A 15,670-nucleotide genomic window follows, 5' to 3' on the forward strand; every position below is an offset into this window, starting at 1 on the left:
AGAAACATAAAACTTGTTTTGAAATAGAAAGATTTGCTAAGTTGCAAAGATAAGAAAAGCAGAATTTGTGTTGTTAGACGTAAACTAGAAAAAACAAATGTACGTGGTTTCTCACTTCAGTTGTAACACATATTAAGACTAACATCACTGTAGTTGAATTCAATTACTTCATCCAATTTTAGGATCATTTGTGCCTGGTTTACATTTTGGGAACAAAGCAACTGCATGCCATTCTCATGAAATCCCACCAACACTGGCTGAGAAGGTAATCACTGTTAGTAGGACTGCCGTTTCCCTCTCTGATGCTACAGCCTATACTCTATCTCCATCTGTGTATTATCAAATGTTTTTTCTTAAAAGAATCAATCATTTATTAAAAACAAAGAAAATCTGCCAGGAAGATCTAACCAACAGGTGGATATGGGAAAAACAATACAAAAATGGTGTGTGCATGGGGAACAAAGATACAACAGCTGATGCTAAGCATGTATCAACGTTTTCAGAAAATCTTTATTATGTTTCAATTTTAATGGCTTCAAGAGTTGTCACTTGAAGTCTTAAGGGGGGGGTATTTTGATAAAAAAAATCTTGTGATGGAAATCTACATTTTTAGTCAACTACAGAAAGAGCAGTTTAACTTAAAAAGCACATGGCAACTTTTGAGCCATTTTCTAATCGCTGTTTTCTTAGTAGCTGTAAGAAAGTTTACATAACAGGAACAAAACATGGTAGGCCTAAGTCATCCATTATTATTGTTTTCCACAAGAGGGGGGAAGAGGTAACTCAGAGGAACTATATAGCTCAACTTGCATTTGGTAATTCAAAGTGAAGCCTACAAATGAGACGTCTCATTAGTTTGAGCAGATGGATCAAAATTAAAGGCTGAATCACCAACTTTTAATTTCCCAGTAGCCAGGAAGAGCTTGAAGTCTTGCAGAGTATGACTGTTGAAAAATCAACATGAAAAGATTTTCTCCATCTGTCATAACACATGCCTATGTAGAATAAACTATCTCCTACTGTGCTTACTCTTTAAAAATGAAAATGCACATTGCATCCATTAAACACAGGAACATACAACTTCAGCTGAATATCACACGGCAAACCATAGTATAATAATGTGATTCAGACAAACCAGCATGACTTCAGTCTGAGTAAATAAAATAAGTAAACACAGCGCAGTGTAGCCACCGTGGTAAGGGGATCTAACTACGTCGACTTCAGTTGCGTTATTAACGTAACTGAAGCTGTGTAAGTTAGATAGACTTACCCGCAGTAGTGTAGACCAGCCCTAAAACTTTCCAACTAGCAACATTTTTGGTAAAGACTCTCACAAGACCATACTGAGGAAACTTGATAACCACAGAAGAGAAGTACTAATTCCTGTTCTGGATTTTAAAAAAGGATAGTTATTTTCCCTCTAATTCTGCTTCTGTCATACAGGATTCTCATTATTGCGTCTTGTGTTCCAGTGTGAGACACAGCATACAGCTTTTTGGTCATCTGAAGTAGTGATAGTAGAGCAGGGTAGGCAACCCATGGCACGCATGCCAAAGGCGGCACGCTGAGCTGATTTTCAGTGGCACTCACGCTGCGCAGGTCCTGGCCACCGGTCCGGGGGTCTCTGCATTTTAATTTAATTTTAAATGAAGCTTCTTAAACATTTTAAAAACCTTATTTACTTTACATACAACAATAGTTTAGTTATATATTATAGGCTTATAGAAAGAGACCTTCTAAAAAAGTTAAAATGTATTACTGGCATGCGAAACCTTAAATTAGAGTGAATAAATGAAGACTCGGCACACCACTTCTGAAAGGTTGCCAACTCCTGTAAGTAGAGACTAACATGAGATATCCCTCTTCTGACAGTCATACACTACCACCTCAGCACCTAGAACCTTCCAGCTAGTTACTAAATTGCACATAGACAGCCTAAAGGATGTAAAGAAATATTCCAAAAAGCATTACAATTAGCTAGATGAAATAATCCTCTAAAATATTTTACAAGGAAGCAGATTTACATGTAAAGGAGAGGAAACGATTTGCAGATACGATGTGCACATAATTCACACTCTCAGGAAGTAAGTAGCTTGAGACATATCTAAAAATATAGAATGGCAAAACATAATAGGTAATATTAAAGAAACAGGCTCATGCCCAACCTGGATGCAAAAACATTTGTAAAACAAGGAGTAAAACATTGTCACTCAATGACAATTCTAGAAAAACAAATGCTACTCTCAAAGGATTCAAAAATTCCTTCCAGGGGTGCTCTCTCTCCTCCCACCTGGGAGCAGAGGATTCAGAGACACATTAATGTCTACCTTTTTGCTACACATTTTTATATAATCTTTGATAGCAAGAGTGACTAATTTGCCCAACATGGTTCATATAAATCTACAGCACTCACTGCTGCAGAGTAGTATGACAGCAAATGGATTAGTAAGAAGTATAAAAGATTACATATTCAGAGAATAGACTCTGCAGTCACACTAGGCTAGGATAAAAAGAAAGAACACACCAATCACCTGCTAGAGTCGTTAAAAAAATTCCTTCATCTTCAAGCTATCAATCTATTGCAATGTCATGTGGATTATGGGCAGATTTATGCTTCTTTTGAAGCATTCTGCATTGTCAGGGGCAGGATGCCAGACTACACAGACAATCAGCCTGTTCCATATAGTACTTAATATAGAAACAAGCATATTTTAAATCTTCAAACTAAAAAGAAAAATGAAAATGTGTTGGTAATTTCAATATGCATTTTACCATTTTCTGTAAGATTGTTTTTTCAATCACATCTGTTTTTTGAGATATCCTTCAAGCTACTTACATCTGATACACTGTGGGCATCACTGAGTTAAAATCCACCTTGCCTGTAATAACCAAATGGGTTTCCTCTCCTTTACTTTAACTTTGATGAGATCAGAGATTCTGTGTGCATTACTTGTGACTGAAAGTCATCTCTCTAATGCTTCGGCCATATGGACCGTGGTGCCATTTCTTGACAATACATCATCAGGAGGAGGAGAATAGGAGGTTGACACTGACTCATTATGGGACCTTGAAGACTGAGGACCTTTGAGGTAATTTCTCTCATTTTCAACATCCACTTCCTCTAGTCCTGACCAAATATTTCTTCTGAGAAACAGACCATACTTTGAAATCCCTCCCAAAGATGTTTTTGGGAAGGGAACTGAAATCTCTTTTACCTCTAGATGTTTTACTGGCGTTACTATGGAGGGATTGAGCACGTGCTAGCATTTGTTGCTGCACTGGCCATGCACCATAAGGACCATGGCGACTTGTCCTAGATGCACCAAGGAGGAGATGAGGCTCTAAAAGCTGGTGATCCAGAAGCAGGAAATAAAAGAGTGATAAACAATTCAGACATGTGGATAATAACCACACCACACCACACCCCAAACTGCTTCTTGACTGGACATCAGCATGAAACCTAAAAAGGCACTTCAGAAACCTCCATTGCAGACTGAACTGGAGGAGTAATTGTGATTTTTAGATGGGACACTTCAAAGAGCAAGAGATAGGAGATGCTCGGCTAAACATGTAAAAAATAATGAATTCTTTGCCTATGATGTACATATTAATCTCAGATAGTACACCTCTTAAAAATGTAGGTGGGATTAGGAAGTAGGCCAGAGGCTGAAAGAAATTCTGATCACTAAAGTTACACTTAGCTACATTTAAAACTATACTTTAGAATAGTTTCTCTCTTTCCTGAGTGACAATTTACAGCAAACTTTGAACAGCATCATCGAGAGATGATTGGTTTAATGACCTCCTATGTAAGTGGAAAGGAAGAAATGAAATCTGTTAAAGAGATGGACTTCTCAGTAATGAACTGCATTACTACCATTATAAGAGCAAATATATTTACACATCCCCCAATTGTCTATGGTTGATTTATTGATACATCAAACCCTAGTAAAAGCAGGTTGTTCAGCTGGTATGGGGAATCTCTTCAGAAACAATTTCATGATGAGTTCTATAACTTCTATTTTATTTTTATTATAAAATGTAGTAAGTCTAAAATCTAGACCTGCCATGCATTATGATTCAAAACTAATTATAATCACTTCATATAATAATAACAACAGTTGTTTTAAAGTGCGATACCAAAATACTAGGTATTTTCCAGCCTTATGCTTCTTAGTTAAAAGTTAACATTTAGTCTGTAAGTTTTCATGCATGATAATATTTCTCATTAAAATACTTTACTGCTTAGAAGAACTCAGAAATCAAGCCTCTGAGTTAATCGTCTTAGAACACAGAAGAGGAAAATAAAGCATTTCTTTAAAATACAAACTAGATATTCTTGTTCAGATTTTTTTCAAGAAACAGATTCGGAGTAAAAACACAATAAAAAATAAATATACCTGGTGTCCAGCTGTTATTTGCTTCAAAACATTTTCATAACATACTTCGTCCATATTATTCATCTGCTGCACCTGGATAGTAATAAGTGACACATTACCAACTGAAAGTAAAAGGCAGTCTTTCTTTCTAGTTGAAACATACTTTATATTAAATCAATTTAAAGGAATCCACCCAAATACTTATTAGAAACAAACATTAACGTCTAAAAAAAATACAATATAAAAACACCTAGTTTTTTTCCTGTCATACCGAAGTCCTACTAGCATATGCACAAAGCATAGTGGGTCTAACAAAATCAAATACAAGTGTTTGAATATCAACCACATCTAAGAATTGGTTAATAAAGCAAAATTTATTTGCTATCCATATAGCAACATCCACAGATATAAAATCAGCTTTCTAAGTCATTGTTCATTTCCCCCACATAAATTCAAATAATTCCAGCTAGTATTAAAAGGATTCTCTATAGGTGTATGTAATGTCATGGGAAGTGGAAACAATTTTGCAGAGTAGCAGACCCTTTTTACACAGTGTTCTATTAATCCATCATGTTATTATTTATCAGTAATTCCGTACCAAGATCTTAGGATCAAAATTTTTGACATGATGCAGGTGAGAGAAGACAGTGCTGTGCAAGGATGTAAAGAGTAACATTAAAATAAGATTATCAAGTGACTCTCAATCACTAAATGTGGCTTTAGTTAAAAACATTTAAGGTATTATGCCATTAACTTTGTCCATATCTTATTAGCTCTTGTATGAGAGTATTACAGACTATTGGGGATGAGTACTTCATTTAAATATAACCACTGCAAACTGAAGATCTATGCAATTTAGATAAACATGCACATATTTGTGTGACTCTCTCAATATCACTGCTTACATTCAAACAAAGGTTATATAACATTAAGGTTGTGACAAAATGAAACAAGGAAATTCAAAGTCAGAGCTGACACTCAGTCTATAGCTCATTTTGTTCATTTAAGGGAGAAAAAAAGACATTTGACAGATGAGTTTTTAAACGATCCTTTTGTATTAGTTGGGACAGAATATATATTCCCTAATCAGTGTATTCAAATTAGCAGTTTTCCATCTATTACAGTTTCCTTAAAAGACAAAAATCTTTATGCAACAGTTGGTGACATTTTAGATGTGCTGCTAATCTCAACCAAGCCTTCCTAGCAGCATCAATTACAGATTTGTCTCATAGGTACTTAAATACATCAACATAAACAACAAACTTGGGAAAGATTGAAAGAGTTCCCTTTATATGTGTAGCCAAGCTGGGGAACTCTCTATTATTTCTTGGTGCCATAGTAAAGCTTGTAAAACTAACAAACAAAAACAAGAAAAATCTAAGCACAATTTGAGGGTTGAGAAGGAAATTCTCATTTATTGGTCGAAAAATTGTTAGTGGGATTTGCACACCATTATCTTCTCCCTACAGAAATGTTTTACACATACTATCAGTAAAAAGAAAAGGAAAAAGTGGTGGCATGTATAAGGCTAGTGAGCTCAAACCATACTGTAAATTCACAATATCCAATCGATCTTATTATTTTTATCTCAAATTTGTCGAAGAGTCATTTGTTCACATAAACTGATTTTATTATGGTCTCAATCTTTCTTTTAACCATATACTACATTTAAAGTCATATCAAGCAAAATTGTGCTTCAGGCCATGTTAGGAGATGGAAAGAATCTCTGACTGGAATTTCTGCCTAATTGATGTTCAACACTGGTATGGAACCAAACTTTTGTACAAATGTCAGTAAGTTTTGAAATTGTGTGATCTGTTTTCACTTAAACAGGAGGGAATTATTTTGTACTTTCTTTGGCCAATTTTAATTTTGTGCAGGCCAGGTTGTACACTGTGGCTAATGGTTCTCTAACCATATCAAATAAAACAGAAGAAAAAAAGCACTGTCATTATCTAGTGCAGAGGTCAGCAACCTTTCAGAAGTGGTGTGCCGAGTCTTCATTTATTCACTCTAATTTAAGGTTTCATGAGCCAGTAATACAATTTAACGTTTTTAGAAGGTCTCTTTTAACAAGTCTATAATATATAACTAAACTATTGTTGTATGTAAAGTAAATAAGGTTTTTAAAAATGTTTAAGAAGCTTCATTTAAAATTAAATTAAAATGCAGAGCCCCCTGTACCGGTGGCCAGGACCCGGGCAGTGTGAGTGCCACTGAAAATCAGCTCACGTGCCACCTTTGGCATGCATGCCATAGGTTGCCTAACCCTGATCTAGTGTCCGGACTTAAGAACAGCAAAGAAACAAATATGCATTAACTCATGTACCTAAGAATTTTATCCACTTTCTATACTAGGGACACAAAACCAGTTTGTTTTATGTTGCAAATGAGAAAACCCCATCCAGTTTGTCAAACTTTCAGCACCTAATTAAAATGACTAATAGTGGATCGAGACATTCTTGGCACTGGATATTACTTTTTCGTATAAGCTGATGCATGTTTCCTATTCTATAGCTCTTTTGCACAAATCCTACTTAACTGAGATAATGTTAAGTGAAAAACAATTCCAGCCAACAAGGAAGTACTTTAGCTAAGCTTTTCCAATCCAACCATTAGGTATTTTTCGGGGCGGGGGGGAGGGGGGAAGAAGAGAGGGAGAACCTTCCGATCTGGCCTGAGATGTATCTGCCCTTTTGAACAGAACAATAACTAGAGGGGGACAAATGCAAAGGTGTTTTCTGTTTAAGTTTTGGCATTCATTACTCACTGAGGTAGGAGAGGTGTTTGAAAAACATCAGACCAATGGCTCTCAAACTTTTTTTACTGGTGACCCCTTTCACATAGCAAGCCTCTGAGTGCGACCCCCCCCTTATAAATTAAAAACATTTTAATATATATTTAACACCATTATAAATACTGGAGGCAAAGCGGGGTTTGGGATGGAGGTTGACAGCTTGCGACCCCCCCGTTTAATAACCTCGTGACCCCCTGAGGGGTTCTGACCCCCAGTTTGAGAACCCCTGCCTTAGACCCATGTGCCTCCTAGCTCCTGAAAGTATGTGGGGAAATGATAGGGCCCCTTATGGTTCGTTATTATGGCTGCTTCTACTAAAGAGAGGAGGATGCTGTCTGTTTTGAAGGGGCCTTGTGAGCAGTCTATGGACACAATCTGGAAACAGATTGCTAATTGGCCAATCTTCACTTTTTCGGATAAGGTTACTGAGAAGGTTGTGGCAAGGCAACTCTCACAGTATCTAGCTGCCTCATAGCTCCTTGATATTTGCCAGACCAGCTATGAACACTGCATATATTGTGTTGGCTGATGATCTCCTTCTACCAGGGAATAACAATGCTAAAATTAGACCGAACAACAGCTTTAGTGGGTTGTGTCAAGAGTTGCTTGTTGGCCTCACAAACACATTTGTGCTGTCTCCTTGGTCATGGGAGAGATGGGAGAGTGTAGAAAGAGACCTGGTTCTGCAAGGTCTCACACTGTGTTTGGGTAGGTTTGGTTCCTATTTTGTCCTGGAAGAAATCTTCTGACTTGGAGATTCAATACTCTGCATTCTTCATTGAAGATGCCAGCTGCTGTAAGGCACATTCAATTGACTCCACAATGTTTTTTCTATCTCAAATTTCTGATGACATTCTTCTTAGCAATACAAGGACTTTTTCATATCCTATGGTATTAATGGAAGCATCTCATCTGTCTACCTTTTTTTTCATCTGAGGAGGGGTAATTCATTGATCATTTCACTTCCTTGTTAGCATTTTTTTTTGGGGGGGGGAGGCAGAAAGGGAGGGAGAAGAACTAGTTATTTCATGGTCATTTCAACAATACTTTGTGACATACCTGACGTAGTTGTTTCCTTTAATTTAAAAGTTATAAAGCTTATTCCAAAGTTGCTATTAGGAAACTACATCTTTGCCTTTTTCTAACGATACAGTACGAATAAACTAAACATTCAAATGAAGTATTAAGAAATGATTAAAGAAAGGCAACAGCAAATATTATTGAAGGTACTTGAAACAATTAATGAAGGTTAAAATATGCACATCATAATAAGTACCATATGGTAAACTTATCCCTGTGTGCACAGACGTGAAATGGCTCCCCTATGGTTTTAAGGCACCTTTCTTTTCTGCATTGCGGATGGAGTGAATTATTTAAAGAACCTAATGAGAAAGTCATTTTTCACTGTTTTAAAAACATACCATATTATCGATGGAGCTCTGAAACTAACTTTTGGTTGAAAATGCAATTTAAAAATAATAGGCAACATACAGACTAGTAGTATATTCTAAGGTAGTATCATAAGTTGGGCTATAAAATATGATTTATCTTACTTTGCTTTAGCAATCAGAGAGTAAAACATAGGGGAATTATTTCCAAGCAAAATCACTGAAAGATGTATATTTAACTTGTATTTAACTGCAGAATTAGTATTTGTTTTAAGTGTCAAGTACATTTATCTCAGACTGATTTAATATGCAGTATGAATTCTAATACAAATATAGTTAACTTTACATGACGTGTATACCTTGGTTATATTTTCTCTCTATTTCTCATTTTGGAAAAGAATATGAAAGACTGGGTTAAAGACTACTTTCATGTCTCTTGCTATCAAACTGCATGCATCAAAGCTGATAGCTTGTCCTATGACAGGTTTTGATCATAATTACTCATATGGCATTCAGTACATCAAATAGGATGACCAGATGTCCCGATTTTATAGGGACAGTCCCGATTTTTGTGTCTTTTTCTTATATAGGCTCCTATTACCCCCAATGTCCCCCGTCCCAATTTTTCCCAATTGCTGCCTGGTCACCCGAACATCAAATCATATTTTTAACGTTTATGTCCAAACCGTTTGAGTACTTTCCACCAAGTTGAGTGCTGTTACTTCTCATGTATCCTAACAGCAAAACAAACCTAATTCCATAATTTCCACCAAAGATAAGGACTGAAATGAGAGAACTGGACAGAACAATCTGATTTGAAAACACACTTCACAACAAGACTTTGGTAAGGAAACTCACCAACTGATGACAATCACTGTGTTTAATCAGGATAGAGCTTTGTTATCAAACACTGTGCTTAATGGGGAGAGTACAAAGGAGATAAAATGGTGTTTAACCACAGCGAAAATTCTAAGTTCCAGTCTAAGTTATACAAGATGGTATTATTCTGAAAATTTGAAAGTAACTTCTGAGCCTGTGTGTTTGAGAAGAGATCTACTTACGATGCAGGAGGCTCCTGCGCTAAAGAATAATATAATATGGAGTATCCGCCACTGCCCAGATAGGTAGGAAGGCATTTATAAACACACATGCTGGAATCCATAACTGTGTATAAATGTCCAAAAAAATCTTTCAGATTTTCCATAGTCATTTACCTTATTTGTTGTTTTAATTCCTATAAATGTCTGCCCAAGTGGTACAGGTCGAAAACGGCCATCGAAATAGAATAGTCCAATGTAGGGATTAACATGTAGAAATGTGGCAACATCAAGGTAATTGGGTAATGTAGCCGAAAGGCCCAAAATCCTGATCATGCTCTGTGTAGATTCAACCTATCAAAAAGTTAAAAAAATGTCTTAGATATGAGTAAATAATCTGAGTTTTATAAATCAGATACAGAAAAGGATTTAAAACATACCTTATAAAATAAGCGCAAGACAATAGTATGATACAAACAGTTAATAGTTTAAACATAAAGGAGGAGACTGATGGTTCCTGTCTATTCTTCACTCATCTCCATTAAAACATTCTAATACCTCTTCTTCTTAAAATATTTTACTTCACCCAATAAAGTTAATAGTTTTGTACTGGCATAAAAAAGTTGAATCTGTAATAACAGCCACCTTTTAAAAGGTCAATTACAGGGTCTAGTTAAGGAAGAGATAATTAGGCTCCCTCACTCTAATTCAGACCACAAATATGAGATTGATGAAGCTGAAGACAATACCGAGATAGCTATTTAAATGGTATAATTAGGTTAATTCATTTTTAACATTGCCGTCTGCCCTCTGTACTGATATTCAGTCTCTACTGGAAAAAAAAAGTCTACTTATGACTATATAACAACTTTTTAATGTAATGACGTTATGTATGAAATGTCTTGATCAGATACACTCAGATAAGCTTTTGTTGCAATGAGATATTTCTTTTCACGTAAGAGTTTGTATGTTACCTGTACTTGTAGATAGAAACCATTTTCAAATATAATTTTTCTTATTATTCTAGTTTAGTTTGCATAAACCTCAAGGCAATCTTTAGAGTACCAAATCACTGTAAAATAATCACTTTTTAATTGTGTAATTTGTATCATCTCCTTTGCATTATGATTTCTTTTTGATACAGAAATTGATTTTCTTCCCTGTACACAGTGGAGATTTTATGATTTTTGTAAGAGTAAAATTGGTGCAGAAAAATACAATTACATGCATTATTCTGTTGAGGAAATCCAACCTAAGGAGAAATCTCTAATTCAATCTTCCATGGCAAATTGAGACAAATTTGCCAGAGATTCAATGCAGCAGACACATGACAACTTCCCCATTTTTCAAAGACAAGGTACGTTAAAGTTCCTCTCATGAGAGAGTGCATTCGAGAAACCAAGGCCTTTGAGAAACCAGAGTGGGAGAGAATTTTCAACATTTTCCATCATCTTCCTCTCCTCATCCCTCCTACCTCTTCACCTTTCCCCTTCATCTTTTCACATTCATGCTGTCACATTCCAGCTAGTCTCCTTTACCCTCCAGTTGCTCCATAATAAAAAAAGATATTTAAGAAATTAACCTGATTTTTTTTTAAAAAGTACACTAATAAATAGAAAGAAGACAATCAAGACTGGAACATGATAAAAAAGTGTATAAAATAAAGAATGAGACGGAAAAGGTTGACAGGCAGAATGGAAGTTCCCAGTTTTTTAACACAAGAATAAAGGAACATTCAATTAAATTAAAAGTTGGGAAATTCAAAACCAATAAAAGGAAATACTTTTTCACACAACACGTGATTAAAATGAAGACCTTGTTGCCATAGGAAGTCACTGAAGACAAGAACTTAACAGGATTCAAACAGAGATTGGATATTTTTATGGATATCAAGAATATCCAGGAGTTATAATAATATAATTCATGACAAAAATTCTGTGTTTTGGGGCACAGATCAATCTCTAACTACTAGAGTCTAGAATGAGACCTATATAGAGGACAGATTATCCCACTCTCTGTCTCCCTACTTCTGGGTTCTTACATCTTCCTCTGATGTATCTGGTTCTGGAATTATCAGAAACATAATATATTGGTATAAATGGACCTTGGGTCTGATTAAGTATGGTAATTCCTGCGTTCCTAAATATAGATATGCACTTGGCAAACGTAATGCTAATATTATTGGCCTCTTCCCATTCCAACTTGTTTGCTATCACTCATCATATTACATGTTGTAATTAAACATAACACAAACTCTTCAAAACATGCCACTTGTCATTTGCATGTCTCTGAAGCATATAGCACACTTTGGGGGAGTTAAATAATAGTTAAACAGTAATAATATCTCTCCACTTCCAATCTTTCATCTGAATGTATCCCACCGTCATCTCTTTTTGGATGTCCAGTCTCCATTTGAAACTCTCACTCTTCGAAATTGAATTTCACACCTTTCCTATCTCGTTTGTCAACTTTGTTAGTTGTTCTGACAGAATCTGATCCTTTCCGCACTGTCGGATGTCACTTAGGACACGAAAAAGGCTCAGTCATACCTGTCTATCTTGGGCCACTCTTTGCCTGTCCTCGGTGTTGTAAGTCTCAAAACCTTTCCTCCTCTATGGCCTGGTCTACACCTAAAAAATTAGATCAACCTAGCTACATGGGTCAGGGTGGGGAAAAATTTCACATTCTGTGCAACCTAGTTAGGTTGACCTAACACCACTGTAAACACAGGTCAACAGAAGAATTCTTCCATTGACCTAGCTACCGCTTCTTGGAGAGGTGCACTAAATACATTGATGGAAAAAACCCTTTGGTCGACATAGGAAGCATCGACATTATGGCACTACAGTGGCACAGTGGCAGCGCCATAGCTATGCTGCTATAGCCACTGTAGTGTACACATACCCTAAGTACCATTTCATGGAGGGATTCTTTCAGTCGGTACCTTTTAGGTCTTCTTCCAGCTGCCCAATGGCACACTTGCCATGGCAGACGTTAGGTAACTCTACACAGCAAAAGAAGATATAAAGCCTAGATGACAATTATTGTTATTAGTAGACTATAACATTTCAAGATATTCCAGAGTGAATTGTGATGGAGGCCATCAAACGCTTTCTGAATGCCTCTGAAGTTTACAATTAATGGTTTTTGTTATTTGATGCTCTCTTCAATGACTAGTCAGAGTGAAAATCTGATTTACACAATTTTTTTTTCATTCTAAACTCAGCCTGCTCTTCCCTTAGCTTTGCTACAACTGCTTCTTTTATTCTACAGAAGATGACATGCAGAAGACTTTGTCTATCACTGAAAGGAATGTAACACTTTTCCATTTAATATAATTACTTAGGTCACCTTTCTTTTGGTATTTTGATCACATTGCCATTTTTCCATTGTTCTGGAGGCTTTTCTTGGTCCCATACTTTATTGAAAAGTTCAGTAATTTTAATCAGTGGTCTCATCATCACAAGCTTTCAACATGTTCCAGGTGACTGTCTTCATCTGCACCCATCCCAGGTTTTAACTTAAACTCTGCTCCGACTCTCAGGACCACAATCTGTTAAGCTGGCAGACGCTCTATGTGCTTTGCCAAGTTTTCATTTTGTCCTTTATCATTTTTTTACTATTTCCTACTGAAAGTAACCATTATGCATTCCTACCTCCTCTATTCTTCCTTCTCTAGCCTCACTAACAGCTCTCTTCACTTCTCTATCCCACCAGTCTCATGCTTCCGCCATAAACACATAACATGCAGTACAGTTAACTTGGGATATGTCAAACCTGACTATCTGATGATGTAACTCAGGCTGCACTCAGTTTTGCATTATAGTATGAAGGAGATTATATAAAATGATTGTTTATGGAAAATTACACACACACACACACACACACACACACACACACACAGAGAGAGAGAGAGAGAGAGAGAGAGAGAGAGGACCTGTCCCCTAAGTAATGTAAATCACTCATACTTCAGGGCATAATCCAATCACTAAAATGCCTGGGGTTAAGAAGAAAATTTCTAATATCCAGAGTGTTCTTTCATTGTCCACACACACACACACACACACACACACACCTCCTGGACATTGGCCAAAGTCAGGGACATCACACGGTAAGTGATGGATCCCTGGGTTTACCTCAAATTCTCATGTTCCAAACTACTTGGGGCACCTTATATGAAAACTAGACTTTTGTCTCTAATGAGCCAACTTGGTCCTGTTGCTTATGCCTTAAATGGGATCATACCTGTTCATTACATCAAATGCATTGGTCTAGAGATGATGACAGTGTCAGAAAACAGGATTGTATATCCAGGCAGGGACTAATTAATAGAAACAGATGAAATGACAAGTACCAGAGTCTGGTTTATAGTAAAAAAAGACAAGAGACTAAACAAGAAATAATATACAGGCAAGACTGCCTTTAAGCAAGACATTTTTTCAGCTTCCCAGGAAATGAGTCCTCTTTTATTAACACAATCATCGTGCAAATGCGTGGAAGCAAAATTTGTTAAAAATAATATGAGAAGTATGCTACAAGCAAATAATGAACAAAGAACATATTAAAAACAATTATTTGTGAACAGTAAGATGCTTTCATTGCACTTTAATGTATTCCTCCAAAACGGCCTCTATTACCCATTTAGTCCAGTTTAAGCAGCTTATTTTGTATGTTTACAGAATGTATACTGTATATTTGGATAATTCATTTTGTGTGCATTTAAGTCAAAGAAAGAACATTACTCAAGCAGCATATCGTTTTCACTCATTAATAACTTTTATTTCTCAAACAGATTTGTTTCTTGAAGTCTTTGTATTATGCCAAGTGTAGTATCTTAAACTGAAACTATATTTTTAAGTTATCTGACCACCATATAAATGTTCAACTGCAGAAGTAGTTTTGTTTTGGTCCCCCCGGCCCACCAACTGAAAAACACTCCCTGACGTATAACAACTCACTAGCTTTCCTTCAAATTTCCAACACACACACACCCACACACCCAAACCCAGTACTTGGGACCTGGAAATATGAGAGATTTCATCCCAAAATGTTTTCATTTTAAAAAGTTGTAAACCATTGATAACAAGATCATTGTGGTCTGAACCACAACTGCTTTGCTAGTGTGGCTTTAATTCCAAATAACTGACATAGATTTAATCTAAGGATATTGGTGCAGTAGAGTGGAAGTCTCACACTAGATACCTAATTAGTCTCTCTGAAATGCATGAAGGATGAACAAAGCGCCTGATTTTCTGCCTGATTATGTCCTATTCAAAGGAGCATCAAATATGTCTTGAATATCAGGAGAGTAAAGGACTCAATCATAGGGTGCTTTACATAAAGACAAAGCAAAGAAAGTGTGATGTCTTGATTAATGTGGAAGGATTAAACGTTCTTGAGAAAAAAAGAGAGGACAAGCTTCTCAGGGGACATGAAGAGGAACAATTCCTGATGCACAGAGAACCCAAACTTGAAAACCTGTGTGCAGAGACCGTTACAATAAGCACAGTAACTGACCATAAAAAATACGAACATGCATAAGGAGAAATAGCTGTCAAGTGATCAAAGTGTACTTCAAAAGTGGTATGGTAATGCGAGTGCAGTGATCACAACTTGGATGATTAGACAGTGGATGTGATCCACTCAATAGCATAGGAATACAGTAACATTAGCTAACTGATTGGTTCTCATAGAACACTATAAAGCACGAAGAACAGAGACTTGCAGATGTGCACAGGGAGAATTCACACTTTTTTTAATTCTTTTGACCTTTATTAGAGGTCACACAAAAAATCTCCAGAATAAGGGCTTGGTAATTCAGGCCTATAGCAGCATTGCCCACCCACTGCCTCGGGTTCCCATTCTTAGGCACCTCAATAACTTTGACATAGACTTTCATGTATTGAGTAACACCTCTCCTTGGGGGCCTAGGTTTACTAACAAAGTTTAAAAGGAAACACAAGAACTCCCACCCAGCCTTCCAAGCTGGTTCACAACCTTTTATGCAGGGTTCTTAGTTCCATCCCTGCTGCTTTCTTCTAGCAGATTTGCTCTCCACACTACAGTCTT

At 36.5% G+C, this 15,670-nt stretch overlaps 1 protein-coding gene across 2 annotated transcripts in view; it reads right to left on the reverse strand.

The window, feature by feature from the left end:
- Positions 1-15,670, reverse strand: part of ASCC3 (activating signal cointegrator 1 complex subunit 3) — a 495,794-nt gene that overhangs the window by 270,978 nt on the left and 209,146 nt on the right. For both annotated transcript variants that reach the window (XM_065588248.1, XM_065588249.1), the window contains exons 12-13: positions 9,779-9,955; positions 4,401-4,472 (exon numbers count right to left, since the gene is read on the reverse strand). In XM_065588248.1, coding sequence (XP_065444320.1) covers positions 4,401-4,472; positions 9,779-9,955 — 249 coding nt within the window. The remainder of the gene's footprint in view (positions 1-4,400; positions 4,473-9,778; positions 9,956-15,670) is intronic.

The sequence above is a fragment of the Chrysemys picta genome, chromosome 3 (genome assembly GCF_011386835.1).
Source record: "Chrysemys picta bellii isolate R12L10 chromosome 3, ASM1138683v2, whole genome shotgun sequence".
NCBI classification, from domain to species: Eukaryota; Metazoa; Chordata; order Testudines; family Emydidae; genus Chrysemys; species Chrysemys picta.